Source organism: Chiloscyllium plagiosum, chromosome 5 (genome assembly GCF_004010195.1).
Source record: "Chiloscyllium plagiosum isolate BGI_BamShark_2017 chromosome 5, ASM401019v2, whole genome shotgun sequence".
Lineage (NCBI taxonomy): Eukaryota > Metazoa > Chordata > Chondrichthyes > Orectolobiformes > Hemiscylliidae > Chiloscyllium > Chiloscyllium plagiosum.
Genome location: NC_057714.1, coordinates 47,605,980 through 47,626,940, shown reverse-complemented (window position 1 = coordinate 47,626,940; position 20,961 = coordinate 47,605,980). Strand labels below are relative to the sequence as shown.

Genomic DNA, 20,961 nt, shown 5'->3' with positions numbered 1-20,961 from the left:
AGGTTTGATATAGTGTCTACCAGGTTAACGGTAATAGTTGGTGCAATGTTAAGACGTGTAATTAGGTCAAATTTAACGTATTTATTTATGCATACGAACAATTCTTAAAACACAAGACTCAGACTAGTCATTTTGTAAATCTAAATAGCAATTTTTCCAAGTGTTTGTTCATATGACATGGCCATTGCTGGCCATCCCAGCATTTATTGTCCATACTTAATCATTCAGATAGAGTTCAGAATCTAATCAATTGCTATGGATCTGGAGTCACATTTGGCCACAACAGATAAGAATGGCATGTTTCTTTCATTTTGAGAACATTAGTGAACAAGCTGGATTTTTATGACCTTTAACACAGTTTGGATGAAAATCTTTAGTCCGAGTCTTCATTCCAGATTTGCTTTTATAATAAATTCAAATGTCACTATCTGTCAGGCTGAGATGTGGACCCATGTCGATAGAATGTTACTTGCAGTTTTGAAAGTTACATCATCATTACATGACTGCCTTTCTCCAAAGTGGTAAAAAAAATCAGGAATGGATGAAACAAGTTAAATTCAAATAGGTGCAATTACCAATGACATAAGAATATTGAGGATGCTGTATTTCTCACCAAGGAAATCACAGAAAGCCAACAAAAATTGGTTGGGAACAAATGCCACTTCTGCTGCACAAAATCTTCTTCCCCTATCCCCAAGTGTATCACTTTCCCTTTGACTGTAATTCCTGTGTGTGCTGGCATGCAATCACAAAGACACAGCTCGTTTACACTAGCTCCTGTAAATGTAACTTTCACCAGTGAGTACTGAAACTGGATACCCTGACACGTCAAATGCTTCAACAGGAAAGCAGAACTCTCCAGTAACAGGCATACCATATTTATTTTACTTAACCACAGAAGAAAAAGATTACATTTCTCCACATAACAACAAAAATATATCTCTGTAATGGAAGTCTCTGCTGTAATTGTAATTACCAGCTTTGGGCAGAGGGAATTCAAATGAACAAAGAAATTCTTGGTAAATGATGACTGACAAAAGGCATAACACCATTTCTTGAAGCAGATAGTGTTACAAATAAAATTGAATTTTAAAACTTTCAAAATACAAAAATGCAATTTTGATTTTCAATCAGGATGATGGGACTTGCATGAGTGCACTGATCAGTGACTCAGTAAAATGATGGAAATATATGAGCTGACGGATAGGAAATATTTGTATGTACAAATGCTAACCCTTCAACACAAACCACTGTGCACCAATGAGCTTCTTGAGTCTTTAAAGTATCAACTCCATGAATTAACACTGGCTACATTGTTTGAAGCCACCTTTTTCAAATATATACATTTTAGGCAATTAATTAACAATTCTTTTCTTATCTATCTTCTCTATTTTTAACTAAAGATCATGACAAATTGATCATGCAGAATTTCTAACACATTTGAGGATACAGGTTAAGTGTATTGCTGTAAATATTTACTTCATAAAATTCATAAGAAATCCTCAAAGTAATAAAATAAAATTTCCTAAAGCAAGGTATCAGTTCACGACTGATGGCTTGCACCTGTGCCAGAGACATTTTGATGCCAATGTAAAGATTATTACAGGTCTGAAGAGAATAAAGAGGTCAGTCTGTATTCAAAACATTTGCTTTTCTTAGCTGAACCTCCAAATCCCTACTACAAATAAAATAGTTTGAGTTTGTTTTAAATAGCTGCTGGGATGGCTCATTAGATTTTAACATTGTTATTGGGACGATTACTTTCAGAACAATGCCAGTACTATTTTAATTATCGAAATGTTCAATCTTTGCAATTCTAACAATTTCAGTAAACAAAATACAGAACATTTCAGTTAACTTTGAAATCTAAAAGGCTGAAACTTTGGTGTAACCAGAATTAAGCAATCTACATTGAAGCTGTAAATCAACAGTACTCATAAAAGTTAATGCTTTTCTGTAGATATACTTAACTAATGTTTTAACTTATTGGAATGCACAAAACCAGCCTTTTTTTCTAATTCAATCTTATAAAAAAGGTTTAAAAAGGATGTTTTTGTTGATTCATCGCTGTTACCCAAGGTGTCCAAATATTTTCTTTGAGGTGACCAGCTGGATAGGGCATTGAATTGTGGTACATTTTACTTTGGTCTTTTACTAAGCACACCAGCCTCCATCAACACAGTAACCAAGGTTGAAATCCTTATACCTGGAAATAAAGGAGAAGTATTGATTATTACTGAGTATGAGTATGGCTGAAGAAACACATTTTGCCAAAGCTTTTCATTTTAGGATTCCCACAATTCCCCAGAATACCTGTTCAGGATAAGACATTTACACTGCATGAGAAAAGAATGTCGATTAGTTCAAAAGTGAACGGAGCTTGGTAGAGGTGTTGCAACAGAGAATAGACCCATTCATTTTGATTGACAGTTAACTGCCAGGATTTGTTTAAATTTTAAATTGGTCATTGCATTGATTGTTGAAAAATGGACCAGCAAATGGCTATTGTGTTGAGTTGAAACGGGAGGACAAGTTCTATTTTCAAAGATTAAAGCCAGAAGATCTGGGCTCAAGTTCCACCTGCCTTGGAAGTGTGTCATAGCACAGAATGTCAAAACAGGTTGATTAAAAGAACTGCAAAAAAAAGGCCCAATGTATTAATAAAACCTGAAAGAACAGAAGTACTGTAGATCAAACAAAAACAGAAATTGCTGGAAAAGCTCCACAGGTCCGATAGCACCTGTGAAGAGAAATCAAAGTTAACTTTTTTTGGTCCATTTCAGAGCAAAGGTCACCAGACCCGAAACATTAACTCCGATTTCTCTTCACGGATGCTGCCAGAACTGCTGAGCTTTTCCAGCAATCTCTCTGTTTTTGTAATTTCTGTTTTACTACCAGTATATGCAAACATATCAAAGTGCAAGCTCAACTGGCCATCTTAAATTGATGGGCAGTGTAATTCCTCACATATTTGTTTATTTTTGGGGGGGGTAAGGTTGGGAGCTAATTTAATCCTCAATATTAAGAGCTAAAACCGAATTTTAGTTCTCCAATTTTGCCTAGGTATCTTTTAAACAATCAGAATCATCTGAATTTTCCAGCTTCAACTGAACTTTTTTGGAAGGCTGCAAATGCAGGCAATTTTTAATCAGAAAATTCAATTTCCCAGACAATTCCAACAGAGCTTTCTGCATGGGATTCTACAAGATCCCAATATTTAACTATAGTCTGTGCTGCTCCAACAATCTGACTATAGAGGAACTCGATTATCCGAATTTTGATTATCCAAAGATGATTTCAAGGTCCCGCAAAAACATCACATCAAAGAGGTAAGTGTATTCAATTTACCTGTACTGAAGAACACATGGAAACGCTGGCAAAAACAGACACAAGCAGCTCAAGCATCAGCGACTGGATATTTTTTGGGTAAGGGTTGTTACACAGCCCTTTGCAAAAGTAAGTGTTTTAAAGTACTGTACAGGCATCCCTATCACTTTACCGGGCGGTTCATTAAAAAAAAAGGCCAAGAACATGCACTAGGCAGTGCTTCTGTCTTTCTATCGAGAGACTGAGTTCCAGGAAACTGACAAATGCTGTTGCGATCGCAGAAGATGTTCGGGACCTTGTCTAATGCAGTCTTCACTAATCCTTGCCAAATGCTACATATTGCTGCATTTTTAAAACGTTTTCTTGTGTTATCATTATTTTGTTTATCATATAAAATCTATGTCCACTTGCACTCAGTACATTAAAATTATAGATTTAAACAAATGACTTCCCTTGTTTAAGGGAAAATTGATTATCCGAATAATCAATTATCTGAACAAAATAGTGCACGCCTATCTCATTCAGATAATCGAGGTGCCTCGGTACTGGAATATCTTGGCAGATATAATTCAGAACCAATGCAAGCAGTTATCCTAGAGTACGGACTAATTTTCATCACTCATCTAATTCCATCACACAACAGATTAGCTAGTCTTTTATCTCACTGATGATTAGGAAATATTTATATTATGCTGCATTTTCTACGTTTGAAAAAAAAAAGCCACTTAATTTGGCAGCACAAAATAATAATTGATTCTTTTTCAACAGTTAAAAATTTGCTTACCTTCAAATGCAGGATTGTTGGCCGCCAGCCTAGTGAGTGTATTAGTAATTGTACACTCATCCATCCCGCGAATAGAATTTAGCAGTGATGGGCTCAGGAGGTTGTTGTGTATCGATGCATCAGTGTTACGTGCTGCAGAATGGTATGAGGAGCTTCTGGTTAGAGAACCAGATGATGAATATTCAACAGATTCCATCATACTTTTATCCCTGCTAGAATAGCCTACATTGTTTAAAATATACAAAAACATAAAATTAGTTCAATGACGAATCTCTTGGCATTCAAATTATCTGTAAAATGCAAAATATAAAATGTGTTCACTCAAAAGCAATAGAAACAATTTGCAAAAGAATTTACATCTGCATAGATTTTCATGGATAGACATTTATTTGCATTTTATTATATTTGTACAATAACAAAAAGCAAGTGGATTGCAGGGAAGTATAAAACATTTTCTGCCACACTCAGGAGGCAGCAGTTTGCAACAATAAGCAAAATTGGTCCTGAACCTATTTAAAAATGAAAACCTCCACAGTCACTTATTACCAAACAGGGGAGTCCACAATCTGACCAACTGAGCCCCTTCATTGGGATGGCAGTTGGTGGGACCTTTGGCAAGAATGAAATCTGGGATGAAACCTGCTTTTTCCATGTTCTTCAGATGTAGACAGGCTGGTAGTTTATGCCCATTCCTAGTTGCCCTGAGATGGTAATGAGCTCCCAGAACAGCTATGTCCTTATGATAATTATGGTCCTATAATTCTAGAACCTGGAGTGGTTGAAGATGCTGACCTAGGATCGTCAAAAGAAACAAGTCACTTTTGAAGGGATTTGGAGATGATTATGTTCCCACATTTCTGCTCTGGTTCTTGTATTATATAAAAAAAGGGTAAAGAAGTACTGTTTAGAGTCAATTATTCATTCAATGCATTTTAAAAATCATACCGACTGCCTCCACAGGATGCACACTAATGTTGCAGCTGCTGGAAGCAGGGTGCAGTAGCACAAGTGTCAACTGAGCAAAAATTTGCCTTGGACAGCAACTTTTATCTGGTTGCTCTCATCCAGATAAGTGGTGAGCGACATTCCCTTGAAGTTGTGGAGCCACTGGGAAGCTCTGGGAATAATCAGCATACAAGGCAAGGGTTTCATTTCTGGAAATTGTTGCAGTGCACAGACATCACGGGGCAAGAAAAATTAGGAGGAATATTATGGTGAGAATTCCATCAAATTGATGATGAGAGTCTTGCAGAAGGGGAATTAACTTTAAAGGATCTGGTGAGCTACTCACCAGAGAGACCAACTGATTTGCTAATTTTTCAGGTATGGTAACAAATTAGCTGGTCCAACTGAGCTTCTACTAAGTGATAATCTAAATAATGTTAATGGTTGAGGATTAGTGAAAGTCAAAACCAAATGGTCTAAGTCAGGGAAAGATATTAATTTTCTTGATAAAGATGGTCATTATCTGGAATTAAGACGGTACAATGGTTGCCTCGACATCTGAATAGGCATGGGTATTTTCCATTTCCTCTGTAGGCGGTCATGAACTGTTTCTTTCGGAGGAATTTTGGATGCAGCTGAACACTGCTGAATTATGAACAAAATAATCATAACAGATGATCTTATGATTTAGTCAACGATTATTGACCGAACATCGTTCTACAGCAATAATGGCTGGTATCTAACAACCATGACAATGTTACTTTATGTCAGGTCTGACAAAGAAAAAATTAGTGCTGGAAAAGCACAGCCGGTCACGCAACATCCAAGGAGCAGGAGAGTCAATGTTTCGAGTATAAACTCTTCACCATGAATGAAGGGGTGACTCAAGGGGGCTGAGAGATAAATGGGAGGGGGGATGGGACTGGGAGAAGGTGACTGGGAATGAGATAGGTAGCTTAAAGGTGGGGGGTGATTGTGATGGTCGAAAAGAAGGTGGAGCAGATGGGTGGGAAGGAAGATGGACATGTGGGACAGTTCACCATCACCCGCCACCTCCCTAGAATCAAGATTGGGATACAGACAGATTCTGACCTCACACATTTAATGCATTGTCTGAACTGAAATATCATGTTTCGTTATAAAAGCTGAAGTTATCTCAAGAAGGTGACTTAAAAGTAATTCTGGGGTTTACAGATTAATGAACCAAAACCTGCATTCTAAAAGATGAAAGACTTAAAAACCAGGATGACACTGAAATCTTTTGCTGTAAGTTCTGTGTCTTATGATCTTATACTCCACAACCACCTAATGAAGGAGCAACGCTCCGAAAGCTAGTGCTTCCAAATAACCTGGTGTTGTGTGATTTTTAACTTTTATGTTAAATTCCTCTCGAATAAAGGATAGCATTCCACTAGTTTAATTACTTATTGGGGTCTGCGTATTGGCGTTTTGTGACTCTTGCACGGGAGCACCTAAATCCTCCTGTATCTCAGAATTCTGCAGTTGATCTCCATGCTTTCTTCCTGCCAAAAAATGAACTGTTTCACATTTTCCCACATTATACTCCACTGGCCAATATTTTCCCCACTCATTGTCCATCTGCATCCTCAAATCCTTTTTCACAATATACTTTCCTACCTATACCTATGATAACAGCTGAATAAAATTAATCATGTTTTCTGTGAATATGATATAACCAGGAAACTGACTGTGTTATGTTTCTGTCAAAGTTCTTTTGGAACAGCTGAATAAGTAACTCACTGAAGTATTTGTGGAATATAGAATAACTTGTCTATCGTGAGGTGATGATATCTTAGCACAAATACCTGAGTGAGTTATACCTTGATCACCATCTATTTTGAGCATTCATTAGAACAAAAGTCACATTAATATTAGAGAACAATCAAGTTTACAGCACAAGAGACTATTCATCATGCTGTCTTCTGCTGCAGTGATCCAAAATTTAATCCCACTGACCCTGTTCTATCATTTCTTTTGTATATTCTGATGTTATAAATATTCATCCATTTTTTTCCATAAAAAATGTACCAGTCTCTGCTTCAATTATCTTCTATTAAAGCAGGCTGAATTTCAATATTTCTGTGCAAAATCATTGATCGTAAACACTTTCCTTATTATGGGGCACATGTACCCACCCTGAACTAATTCAAGCTTCCTTTCTAATGTAAAGATCATTTCTTAAAGTTTTTCTTTATTTTTGCATTGTGGACCAAAATGGAAAAATGATATAGCTTTAAAGCAAGAAAACTGTGGACAGCCATGCTGCAGTTTTGAGACAAGTTACTGGAACACTTTGCAAGTTGTAGTTCCACTGTTGCTTTGTTCAAGCATGGGGAGGATTGTTGGACTTTTCTAGACTGGGGGGCGTAAATTCAGGACAGTCTTTCTTAGAGTCAGACTGTTAATTGAGAAAACAATCAGGACCAGTTGAGAAGGTCAGAAATGTTCTAACAAGCTCTTGGGCAAGTGGACAGCCTGTGTGAATAATACAGGGTACAATGCCTCCAGACTCTAAAATAAAGTATTTCTCTCTTCTTGCAGAGAAGTAACAAAGAATTGAAAGAGGTTTAGCGATTCTAATTCAACATCTACTGCGGCCTCTAACCAGTAAATGGGAGACTGGAAAAGTAGTGTGTCAACTGTCATGTCTTTATTTTTGTATTTATTCATGAAATGTAGATGTTACCAGCTGGGCCAGTATTTACTGCCTATCTATAATTGTCCTCAAGTAGGTGGTGATAAGCTACTTTCTTGAACCACTGCAGTCTGTTTGATGTAAGCATACCTATAATTCTGTTTGGAAGGAAGTTACAGGGCTTTGATCAGTGACACTGAGGAAAGGTAATGTATTTCCAAGACAAGATGGTGAGTGAATTGGAAGGGAACTTGCAGGTGGTGGGGTTCCATGTATTTGCTCCCCTTGGCTTTTTAATGGTGAGATCACAGTTTTCAACAGTGCTATCTGAGAAGCCTTGGTGAATTTCTGCAGTGTATCTTGTAGATGGTACATCTTGCAGCTATTGAGTGCCAGGGAGAGAGTGGATGTTGATGCATGTGGGCACAATCAAGCAGATTGCATATCTTGGATGCTATCAAGCTTAAGCGTTGTTGGAGCTGCATTCATTCAGGCAAGTGAGGTGCACACATCATATTCCTGTCCGTGCCTTTTAGATAGATGGTGGACAGGCTTTGAAGAGTCATTATGTTACTTGCTGCAGGATTCCCAGCCTGTGACCTGCTTAGGTCTTACATGGAAGTCAAGTTCAGTTTTTGGTCAATGGAAACTCCAGTATGTAGACAGTGGGGGACTAAGTGATGATACTACCATTGAATATCAAGCGGAAATTGTTAGATTCTCTCTTATTGCCTGGTATTTGTGCAGGGATGAAAAATGTGTTGCTGGAAAAGCACAGCAGGTCAGGCAGCATCCAAGGAGCAGGAGAATCGACGTTTCTGGCATAAGCCCTTCTTCAGGAATCAGGCATTGCTTCCCACTTGTCAGGCCAAACTTGAATATTATCCAGGTCTTGCTGCATCAGTATGTGGACAGTTTCAATGTTGGATGAGTTGGAAATAGCACTGAATATCGTACAATCAGTTAAAATTCCCACTTGATCTTATAACGGAGAGAATGTCTTTGATGAAGCAGCAATAGATGATGGGACCTAGGACACTATCCTGAGATAGTCCTGCAGTGATGTCCTGGAGTTGAGGTGACTGACATCCCAAAACATAACCATCTTCCTTTGAGCCAGGTATGATTCATTTTTACTCCGATTCCCATTAACCTTGATTTTGCTAGTAAAGCAGTAAAGAACTGAAAGGACTAAGAAAGATGATGATCAGAGATCAGAAGTTTTCAGAAGTGAAAGAATACATCCTGTGTACTGGTGTTATCAAACAGTGTTCCCCTAATTTTTTTTTCCTCCACTCAATTCATTATTTTTTCCTGTCTCCAAAGTATAATTAGGGGTTTTAAAGGTTTAGAATTTAAGTTACAGAGTTAAAAGTTGATAATACATACTTTGCCTGCGGATAGAGCTTATTTATTTAGTAGTTTCTACTAAGTGCAAAAAATCTGGTCAGTGTTTTCTATTAAACGTGAGTTCATCACATAGTGTATTGGAGACTTGAGTAATTTGATTAAATCTTTAACTTTTATGATGACCCTGGAAGTAGTGGGGTTGGAGTAACAGTGCATTTTTCCAGAGTGGGTTGTTATACTGAGCTGGCATTGCTGTTCAGACTATTTTGCCTCCAACTGTTTGGCTTCTGTGATAAAGTATGTCACAAAGTTGGATCCTGGCAATTTCAGCCCAAAGAGAAAATATTTTTATCTGATGATGCTAAACAAATGACAAATATTTTATGGCAAATACAACAAACTTTTCAAAATTATCTTTGCTCATAGACACCGTATTAATTTGAGACGAGAGTGTACAGACTGGAGGAAAGTGAGTCTACAGTGATTTAGGAGAAATGACCATCCCCCCTGGGCTAACTATTCCAGAACATTTGCAAAGCAATATTAAGGAGTCAAGAGTCCTACAGCACGGTGTCAGGCCCTTTGGCCCAAACTGGTCCATCCTGACCAAAAAGGCCCATCCATGCTCACCCATTTCCCTGCACTTGGCCAGCATCCTTCTAAGACCAGAGTGGTGCTGGAAAAGCACAGCAGGTCAGGCAGCATCCAAGCAGGAGGAAAATTGACGTTTCAGCCAAAAGCCCTTCTTTCCTGATGAAGGGCTTTTGGCCAAAACGTCGATTTCCCTGCTCCTCAGATGCTGCCTGACTTGTGCTTTTCCAGCACCATTCTGATCTAAACTCTGGTTTCCAGCATCTGCAGTCCTCACTTTTGCCCTGCATCCTTCTAATCCTTCCGTATCCATATATTTGTCCAAATGCCTTTTAAATATTGTTAATGTACCAACTTCAACCACTTCCACTGACAGCTCATTCCATATGCATACCACCTTCTATGTAAAAACATTGCCCGCGCCCCCCGCCCCCAGTTTCCCTTTTATTCTTTCCCTCTAATCCTTAAACTGATGCCCTCTAGTCTTCAATTCTCTAACCCACTGCATTCACCCTATCCATGCCTCTCGTGATCTTATACACCATCATAGGATTCCCCCTCGGTCTCCTACACTCTAAAGAAAAAAATCCTAATTTGTCCAACCTTTTTCTATAATTCAGACTGCTGAGTCCAGGCAACGTATTTGTAAATTTCTTCTGCCCTCTTTCCAGTTTAATAACATCCTATAGTAAGGCTACCAAAAATGAACACAATAGTCCAAGTGTGGACTCACCAATGTCCTGTAACATAACTTCCCAATTTCTATACTCAATGCCCTGACTGATGAAGGTCAGTGTGCCAAAGCCCTGTCTTCACAGCCCTGTCTACCTGTGACTCCACTTTCACAGAACTGTGAATGTGAATTTCAAGATCCCTCTGTTCCACTGTACTTCTTAAGGCCCTACCATTCACCATGAAACTCCTACCTTGATTTGACTTGCCAAACTGTTTAACAAAATTAATTACAGCCTTTTGCACTCAGAGAATCTCACTATCCAACAAATATAAATGGTTACTTATCGCGTTTTCCCAGTTCAAATAACATAATGTAAACAAAGAGATAACTTGAAGAAAAACCAAACCAATAGTGTTTTGAATGCCATGGTCAATCTCTCTAAATAATAAGTACAACTAATCTAGCATACCTTTTCATTTAGTCAACCTTCAATTACATGTGAAAGCAGTACAGAAACTATAAGAAGCCTAAAGATGTTTTATTCAAGCTAGCTTACAGTTTTACATTCTAAAATATTCGTGAGATCCAGTCAATGAGACTGGAGCTGAAAATGTCCTGAAGAAGGGCTCATGCCCGAGACGACGATTCTCCTGCTCCTTAGATGTTGCCTGACCTGCTGTGCTTTTCCAGCAACACATTTTCAGCTCTGATCCCCAGCATCAGCAGTCCTCACTTTCTCCAATGAGACTTGATAAAAGTACAGTAATTTCAAGGGGGTTCAACTAAAAGACTAGGCTCAGGATGTTCAACATGAAAATAAATATCCATGTCTGTTTAAGCAAAATAAATCATAGAAAAGAGGTTGTGACAAGAGTATTTAAAAAGTGCTTGCATTCCAGCTCCATCTACCATACATTACACATATGACATTGATGTTCTAAGGACCTTAAAGGCAATAATAGGTACTACCAGGATTAAAACACTCTGTAAAATCCATAAATCATTCCATAAACCAACAGGCACCATCAAGACAAAAGAAAGATGACCATCCATTTGAAACCCAATTACCTGAATAACTCCCTAAATTTGTTGTCTTATGAGAGTCACGTCCAAAATTTCCATCTGGTATACAGGATTTTGTTTCTTTGATTAACTTCTCAGCAGAACCCTGAACAAGAAGGAATACTTATTTTAAGATCAAATGTACCATGAACTTGATGCATACCCACCATGTGACATTTGCAGCAGAATGCTGTAAAAATTAATCCAGGGGCCCTTCCAGTTTTTTTTTCCCCACAGTCAGCCTAACAGTAACTCTGTTACATGAATCTGTTTCCTGGCTAATCACAATGGCCTGCAGCAAACATGATTTTTTTTTAAAAACAAAGGTACAAGCTTAATAAACCATGATTTTTTTAAAAAAGAAAAGGCACATCAAACTAGTTCAGTGCAGCATCTATACTAGAAACTTGCTTAATAGCATGGTTGGGACCCAATTTAAAATTGTGGTTGGATGGGTGAATGTTAAAACAATGAAAATGCTCATTGTATACACACTACAGTATACAGCTTTGTGATGAGTGACAAGGATCAAAACAAATCATGGATTATCTAGGATCAGTGTTAATTTAGCTAATTAAAGTGAATGTGCTGTTTTGGCATTGCATTTTAATTCAGTGTTTCTAATTTCAAAGGGGTGAAACAAAACATTGCTAAAGAGAAGTTAAGGGATAGAGCTGTGGTCCATTTACTTCTGCTCTCTGCTCAGTGACTCCCACTGAACCTGTAAATATTCTATGTAACTAGGCTTTGCTTATGTCAACCAATTAGCTCATCAACATCTATTGGCTAGGGTCAAGCATGAAGAATTGACATTTTACTTGATACTACAGTCTGTGCAACTGAACCTTAGCATAAGTTATTGCCTTTTAGGAAAGGTACACTTATAGTGAGATTGGGAAAGATAAATAATCACATAAAATTACGATTTTTCTCAAAATATTTACCGTGATCTTCATGGCCTTTTGACCAAACTGCAACAATCGATTGCTAAGTTTGTACATTATCTCCTTGACATATCCAGCATCAGTATCACTAATAACTTTAAAACTGGCCTGTAAGAAAATACAGGATAGATTATTTACCAGCCAAGACTATCAATGACCATTTTTATCTAACAGCGTTATTTTTTCCCACCACACACTACAGCAGGTTTCTCAGAAACATCTTCAGTACTTCACTGTCCTTAAGTGTCTACCAAGTAACTGCCCAATCTCATTTTTCTGAAGGGTGTTGAAGAGGGTCACTGGATCCAAAATATTAACCCTCTACAGATGCTGCTGAATATTCCCAGCAACTTTTGTTTTTGTTGATGCTCCCTTCTGAGTTCAGTGCCTTTCTATCCTCTAATCTCGCTCTCTCTCGCTCTCTGAATAACCTTCCCTATCCTTCGGCCTTGCCATCGAACATGGATTGCCTACCTCCACTGTCAATCATGGATATTCACTCCCTTGAAGCACATTCAACCTAGTAGAAAATCCTTCTCCCTCTTACTTGCATGTAAAGACCACGCCCAGCCCTTTCTCACCCCCATTCACAAGACATTTCCAAAGCTACACTATTGATCCATAGCAACCTTCATTCCATGCCCTTGGCCATTAAAACAACTGCACTCGGACTCTGGTTGTTCCCACTGGCATAGCCCTCACCGCTGTTCCCCGAAAACCAACGCATGCAGACTTGGAACTTTTTTGCAAGATGTTACAATTCCATCTGATAGTTAAACTGGACAAGTCAGATTCCATAATGAAACCGGGCTTGACAACTCAGAGTCAACTTACTTTTAAAGTATTGAACGTGCTTGCTAGTCAATAATATATGCACTAAAGGCTGCAAATATTCTTTACCAACAGAACATAAGTTTATTACACAAATGAACATGAAATTTTATTTATATATTTAGCTCATAATGATCTCAACATAAACAGCATCACAAAGTTTCAAACCATTTTGCAATACTATCCTTTAATGGACAAGCACCCAATGCCACCTCACCACTGGTCCTCTCCAGTCATGGCGCTACCTGGAAGCAGGAGGCCATGTTAGCTGATCCTGGAAGACAAGATGGGTGCAGCTGTAGAGGGCAGGTGGCAGTCTTGACTTTTGAAAAGTAAACCTCCAGAACTGAGCACCCCACTCAATTGACAGCCTAGCTTCTCAGGACATGGATCACCTTCCCTCTGGATTTTCTGGCTATGCAATTGTAATTAGAGTCAGAGTTGTACAGCATGGAAACAGATCTTTCAGTCTATGCTGACCAGATATCTAAATTAATCTAGTCCCATTTGCCTGCATTTGGCCCACATCTCTCTAAATCCTTCGTATTCACCCACCCATCCAGATGCAATTTAAATGTTGTAATTGTATCAGCCTCCACCACGTCCTCTGGCAGCTCATTCCATACATGCATCACCCTCTGCATGAAAAAGTTCTCCCTTAGGGGCAAATTCTTAAAAAGTTTTGAGAGAACATGAAAAGAACCATTTTGCACTCACCAAATATGCCAAAATCTCCTTCTTTATGATATCTTGTTTGGACAGTCCATGCTAAAATACAAAAAGAAATATTTTCTCTCAATATTCTTGTAACTGCTAACCATTTCTGAAACAGAACTCTCAGTATCATTAAAGAAACAATGGAACACACTGATGTGTGTTCTTCTGGGAGTGACCTTAAATGAACAGGTTCAATTCATCCATGATATAGTGCTTTTCCCCACTGAGTGAACATATTAATATTTAGAAAACAAAGCTTATCATGGTTTGGTACAGTTTTACCAATTACTCATTTCTCACCATCAAATGAGTTGCTGATCACATACATTCAGGTTCAACTGGATGCGACCATAGCAATTGTACCATATTATACCATTATTTTATACCACAATTATACTTACACATTTGTGATGTGACCAAGTCAATTTCAGATTCTGAATTGTTTACCAAATGACAAACAAATCAAACAACAAACACAAATCAGATAGTTTGAGTCAGAAGAAAGAAAAATGATTATGTTAATTATTACATTAATAAAAGTATTAGGGCAGTTAAATAACAAAACTTAATAATGGGATAGTGAAGTGATAGAAACACAGTACAAACATTTATAAAACAAACATTAGAATTTGCAAGTCAACATCAAATACAATTTTACAGTGAAGAGTTAGATAAAAATGAACCACTGGATTATGGTTCACAGGTGAAGAGGAGTGGTGAGTGGAACAGCAAGACAGATGGTGAGATTAGCCCCATTTGGCACTCTTGGCATGAAGGTCATGAGTGAAAGATGGAAAATTTGGAGGGGGGGGGATTATTTCTTGAGGAAAACTGTTCCAGAATTTCAAAAGAAGCAGGAATGACAATTGTGAGCTTGTTCAAGGGGAAACTGAAATTTGGGGTGCTTAGAAGAACCACAGCACCCAGTGGAAACCTATGCAGACACAGAGCAATTGTGCAAACGTCACAGTCTTCCAAAGTTGGAACTGAACCTGGGTCCCTGGCACTGTGAGGCACCAGTGCTAACCACCGTACTGCCCACCTAAAATTGGAAATGGAATACAAGATAGCATGATCAGATTAAGAGGTAAACAAGACACCTACTTGAATATATTTAACATCTCAAACATTTAAGAACAGGTTTTCTGCCTATATGAGTGCAGCTAAACCTCAACAATTTACTGAAAAGCATTTTTCTAACAAAAACATATCACCAAACTACTAGCAGTGTTATAACTTAAAGGTAAATGCAAAGATAAAATTCAGTGTGACTCTAAAAGTGGCCACTAAGGTGAATACAGAATCAGTTCCAGAATATTAAGACATGTATTAAATGCTTCATAAGTGTAATTTTACCTAAGACACAGTAGTTAATTCTGTGGAAACTATTATCAGTCTACTGTTCAAACAATTACAAATTTCTGACATACCTTTTCTGATACCCGTTGGCTGACGCTGGATCCTTTGTGAAGATCATCTTTACTACTCCTACGGAAAATAACAACACTACAATTTTTATGTCTTCAGAATGATACAGGAATGTTAATTTGGTCAGGATATAAAGAACACATGGATATTACTCGCAAGCAATCAACAAGATAGCTATTTTCATTAGAATTTTGACTTTTGTTGCAATGGAAAGAGAACAATAAGGCTTGCACCAAGAAAATACAAAGTACTTTGCTGTCTTCTTTACATTTTTGTCACCTATTAAACCAGCAACCATTCAGATTCATGGAAACATCTGCTTGAGGACAGAGGAATAAGAACAGGAACAGACCTACCTGTCTGTATTCCATAAAGCCTCAACTCCCTTGCCTATCAAAATCCTAATTCTGCTTTGAATAAATTCAATGCCTCAGCTTCTGTTTTGAAAATTTCACCTATATCACCCTCAGAAAAGAATAATTCCTCAATTCCATCTTCAAAGGTATAACTCTTATAGTTAAACGACATCCCATAGGTCTAGTCTCCACCACAAGAGGAAAACACCTCCAGGTATCTGTCCTATCAAGTCCAACAACACATAAGCAGAATTAGGCTATTTGGAACATCAAGTCTACTACGCCATTTGATCATAGTTAATAAGTTTCTCAACTCCACTCAGCTGCCTTCTGCTAGTAACTTTTGACCCCCTTCTCAATCAAGAACTCTTTCCTGCTGTCTTAAGTTCACTCAATAACTTGGCCTCCACAGCCTTGTGGCAATGGGTTTCACAGACTAATCACCCTCAGGCTGAAGAAATTCTTCTTCATTTCAGTTATAAAGTCAGAGTCATAGAGCATGGAAACAGACTCTTCAGTTCAACTTGTCCATGCTGAACATGTTCCCTAAACTGAACTAGTCTCATTTGCCTGCATTTGTTCTCATATCCCTTGAAACCTTGCCAGAGATTTTACAAACCTCTGCAAGGTCACACCTCTGCCTCCTACACTCCAGGGAAAAATGTCCTAACTTATCCAACAGTTCCTTGTAACTTGGGAACAAGTTATATTTGTAAATCTTTTTTTTTCATACTTTCCAGTTTAATAAAACTCTTCCTATTGCCGGGCAACCAGAACTGTAAGCACAACTCCAAATGTGGCTTTATCACTATCTTGTACAGCCATAACATGACACCCCAACTCACGTACTCAATGCTCTGACCAAGGCAAGTTGTCAAATGCCTTTTTCACCACCCCTTCTAACTGTGATGCCACTTTCAAGGAACCATGTACCTGCATCCCTAGGTCTCTCAATTCAACAACACTCTCTAGGGTTCTACCATTAACTGTCTAAGTCCTGCCCTGGCTTGTCTTACCAAACTGCAACACCTCGCATTTATCTGCATTAAACTCTACCTGCCATTCCTTAGCCCACTGGCCCAGATAATTTCCTTCAATGTCCACTATACTGGCAATTTTGCTATCATCCATAAACATACTAACCATACCTCCTATATTCTCATCCAAATCATTTCATCCCAAACATATCACAGAATAGCAACTAATTGACTGCTACCAAAATGTTAAACATGTTTATCAGCTGAATACAGCTGGAATTAGTAGGAACACCCAAGAAACAAAACATTCCAGCTCACCGTTAAGGCTTACAAATACAGAATCACAGAATCCCTACAGTGGAACAACAAGTGGACACCAAACCTCCAAAGAGTAACCTACCCAGACTTATTTCCCAACCCTATTATCCTATATTTACGCCTGACCAATGTACCTAATCTACATCTCCCTGAACACTATAGGCAAGTTAACATGGCCCATTCACAAACTGCACATCTTTAGAGTGTGGGAGGAAACGGAGCACCGAGGAGATACAGGGAGAATGTGCAAACTTCGCACAGACAGTTGCCCAAGGCTGGAATCGAACCAGAGTCCCTGGCATTGTGAGGTAGCAGTGCTAACCACTGAGCCACCGTAGCCACTGGTAGAGCTAAACGCACAGTTTCTATATCGATGGAATATCTTACAACTCATTTCTAGGTACTACCTGCCAGTGACCATATTTCTTGTCTTAAATATCAAGCCTCACCTGTTGTCAAATAACATCTCTGAACTGAATGATCAGGAAACGTTTAAAGGTTTTCCTATTAGCATGACAGATGTCTATCTGCTTTTTGTGTCAGGAGGTATTTGCTGATCAGTTTTATTCCCTATTAACTTGATGTCCCAAAACGCCCTACTGATCATGTTTCTTATGTCAGAATTAATTTTCCCCAGACTTTTTAATCTAAATTAAAACATTAAGAAATTTGAGGAACTGACCTACTCGTTATGGGCCCAATTATCCCTCCGTCAACTTCAGTCACAATTATGGCACCAAATGTTTCACTTTAGAGAATTAAGGGGATTAAGAATGATCAATCAAAAATGTGGACAAGAACCTACTAACTAACGACTGCCGAGTTCAACTGGAAAAGCAACAGGACAGTAGCAGCTTGCTCCATGAACCTAAGTTCTAAAGGGCAACCCCTCATTCTAAGGCTATGCTCTTGGGTCCCAGCCTATCCTACTGGTGGAAACATCTTATCTACATCCACTAGACCTCTTTATCCCTGCTTTGTCTTCTGACAGTCAGCCAATCTTCTATTCATGCAGTAACTTTCCCCTAACACCATGAGCTTTTATCCTATTTAGTAACTGCTGGTGCAGCAGTTTGTCAAAAGTCTTCTACAAATCCAAATAGATCATGTCTACCGGCCCTCTTTTGTCTAACTTGCTCATTAGCTCATCAACAAATTGTAATGGATTTGACAAACATTACCTTCCTTTGATTATTAAGCCATGCTGACACAAATCTATTTTATCATGCACTTCTAAGTACTCTGCAATCTCATCCTAATGGACTCTAAAATCTTACCAACAACCAAGGTCAGGCTAACCAGCCTACAGTTTCCTGCCTTCTGCCTCCCTCCCTTCTTAAACAAGGGTGTTGTTACATCAGTCATTTTCCAGTCTCTACTCTTACATTTCATTCCAAGTGTCTGGTTTGAGAGGATTCTAATAGGAGACATTGCTCTGCTATATTTCACATTTCAGTGCAGCTTTACAAATTCAGAAGACAATTTTCAAGTCTTCTTAAAACTGGCACAACTGGAAAACTGCAAAATTCTACTTACAGATCATTGGAATATTAGGTACAGCAGTATTTTTAAAAAATATATGTCGCTACAATATTTCAATTAATTCACCAGGTATCATTCTTCTCCTTAGACTCCCTAGTAGGTTCTTCACCTCTTACTGAGATGCACTTCTGATGACCCCAAGAAACCAAATTTCGGACTGTATCAAAAGAATCAGAACTGTAACTAGGATAATTATACAGCACTGATAATTTTGGATCATTGACAAGTTTACTGCCCAAACTTTTACATATGTGGTAAACTTCTTTTTGCCTGAATACAGCCAACACTTAACCTTCCCTCTCAAACTATTAAGACGCTACCATGATATATCAGTGACAGTACTACAGGCAAAGGAAAAATATCTTTCCCATAAAGCATTACCTAGACCTGTCTCCTTTCTTGTAGTCATCTTTAGAATCTGATCTACTTTTCCGCTTCTTGTCTCTGTCAGAATGTATACTTTTTTCTTTCACTCTTTCTTTATCTTGTTTATAATATTTTGTTCGCTTAACCGATCGTTGCCATTCATCTCGCCAGTCTTCGCCAGAATGTTTAGTATCTTAAAAACATTTAAAAAATGAATACAGCCCAATTAATATAAAACAAAGTACATTACTTGACAGAATACTTGAGATATCAATTTTATTGTTAAAAATTATAGCAAGGCCAAAAAAAACTCAAACCACACTTAATTTGTAAAGATTTTGCTATAGTCAAGATGAAAGAGTGTTCCAGACCCACTATGTATCACAACATAAACTGAAAAATATAACACCCAAGTCCCAATATGGCTAATCGTACATTTTCTCTATATTAGGTTTAAAATGAAAAGATCCAACAATCAAATCGCTTCAACAGTCACAGAATTATTTATTATGTAGAATTAATTGACACAATTTGTAAAAATAAAAATATTCACCCAACCCCCAAAGTACCCGAAACACAGATGTGCACACTCGCATACATGTGCATGTAGAGGAGGGGCAGAATCTACCTTTTGGAGAGATTTACTTTAAAAAAAAAAGCACCTTCTGGCCAATGGTGGTTACTCTTGAAGGCAAAATGAATAAAGGATAGAGTGTATTAAAGTTAGTTCATCTGGTGTTTTTGCATGTGTGATCAAGTCAATTTATGAATGGTTGTCTCTGCAGTCTTGGCAGATACAATATTGAGAAGTGTTTTTTCAGTCATTCTTCCAAGAGAACAATCAGGTTTCACCTTGATCTGCCAAGCATTGCAAGATGAGCAAACTGTCCCCATGTGACCACCCAAAAACAAACTTCAATTCTGCAAATACTGTTCAAACAAAACAGCCATTAACCCAGTCGGACTTTTTTCCTGAAATTAGTACAAGTAACTAAGATCTAGAATCTAGAATCTCACGATTTCCGAGAAATAGCTTGTTTTAAAAAACATTCCAATGTGTCTTTTCATTGAGTTTTATAGAAAAATAATACTAGGATTTCCACGATCTTTCAAACTTGAATCTACAAAAACTTTCAATATGCAATGTCTGCATAGTAGTGTCAACTTCAAAAGCAAGGGAGTTCTGGTAACCCTGCATCGAACATTAGTGAGACCACATCAACAATAATGGGTCCAGTTCTGATCCCTATATTACATGAAAAGAAAACAGTATGGACAGGATATGGATGGCTTCCCTTCTGGTTATCACTGCATATATAAATCATGGTGAAACAAAGTGCATGCCACTGATGCTAACAAGCCAGTTTTGCTTACTGTTATATTTTGGTTAATCTTCAGAAGCATGCGAATACAGACTTTCAACTACTTGATAATTATAAAACACAAAAAAAAGTTTCACCTTTAGAGCTTTCTCTTTTTCTAGACTGGACGTGTCGACTTGTCGAGGAATCACGTCGGGAATATTTATAATCTGACCGAGAACCAGCTGAAACAGAATTAATTGTTACAAAATATTCTTAATACCTTGAAATAGATTGCTCATGTACTAATAACACAATCTTACATGAGGGATCGATTCCTTGAACTAAAACACTAGAGTCATACAGTCATAGAGATGTACAGCATGGAAACAGACCCTTCGGTCCAACCTGTCCATGCCGACCAGATATCCCAACCCAATCTCGTCCCACCTGCCAGCACCTGGCCCATATCCCTCCAACCCTTCCTATTCATATACCCATCCAAATGCCTCTCAAATGTTGCAATTGCACCAGCCTCCATCACTTCCTTTGGCAGCTCATTCCATACATGTACCACCCTCTGTGGAAAAGGTTGCCCCAAAGGTCTCTTATATCTTTCCCCTCTCACCCTAAATCTATGCCCTCTAGTTCTGGACTCCCCCACCCCAGGGAAAAGACTTTGCCTATTTACCCTATCCATGCCCCTCATAATTTTGTAAACCTCTATAAGGTCACCCCTCAGCCTCCGACACTCCAGGGAAAATAACCCCAACCTGTTCAACCTCTCCCT

The 20,961-nt window shown here is 38.2% G+C and overlaps 1 protein-coding gene across 5 annotated transcripts in view; it reads right to left on the bottom strand.

The window, feature by feature from the left end:
- Positions 1-347: 347 nt before the first annotated feature.
- Positions 348-20,961, bottom strand: part of si:ch211-197h24.6 — a 91,262-nt gene continuing 70,648 nt past the window's right edge. For all 5 annotated transcript variants that reach the window (XM_043689992.1, XM_043689994.1, XM_043689995.1 and 2 more), the window contains 8 exons: positions 20,330-20,416; positions 18,886-19,063; positions 15,314-15,371; positions 13,884-13,934; positions 12,336-12,443; positions 11,398-11,497; positions 4,112-4,333; positions 348-2,206 (listed from right to left, as the gene is read on the bottom strand). In XM_043689992.1, coding sequence (XP_043545927.1) covers positions 2,139-2,206; positions 4,112-4,333; positions 11,398-11,497; positions 12,336-12,443; positions 13,884-13,934; positions 15,314-15,371; positions 18,886-19,063; positions 20,330-20,416 — 872 coding nt within the window. In that variant the 3' untranslated portion in view covers positions 348-2,138. The remainder of the gene's footprint in view (positions 2,207-4,111; positions 4,334-11,397; positions 11,498-12,335; positions 12,444-13,883; positions 13,935-15,313; positions 15,372-18,885; positions 19,064-20,329; positions 20,417-20,961) is intronic.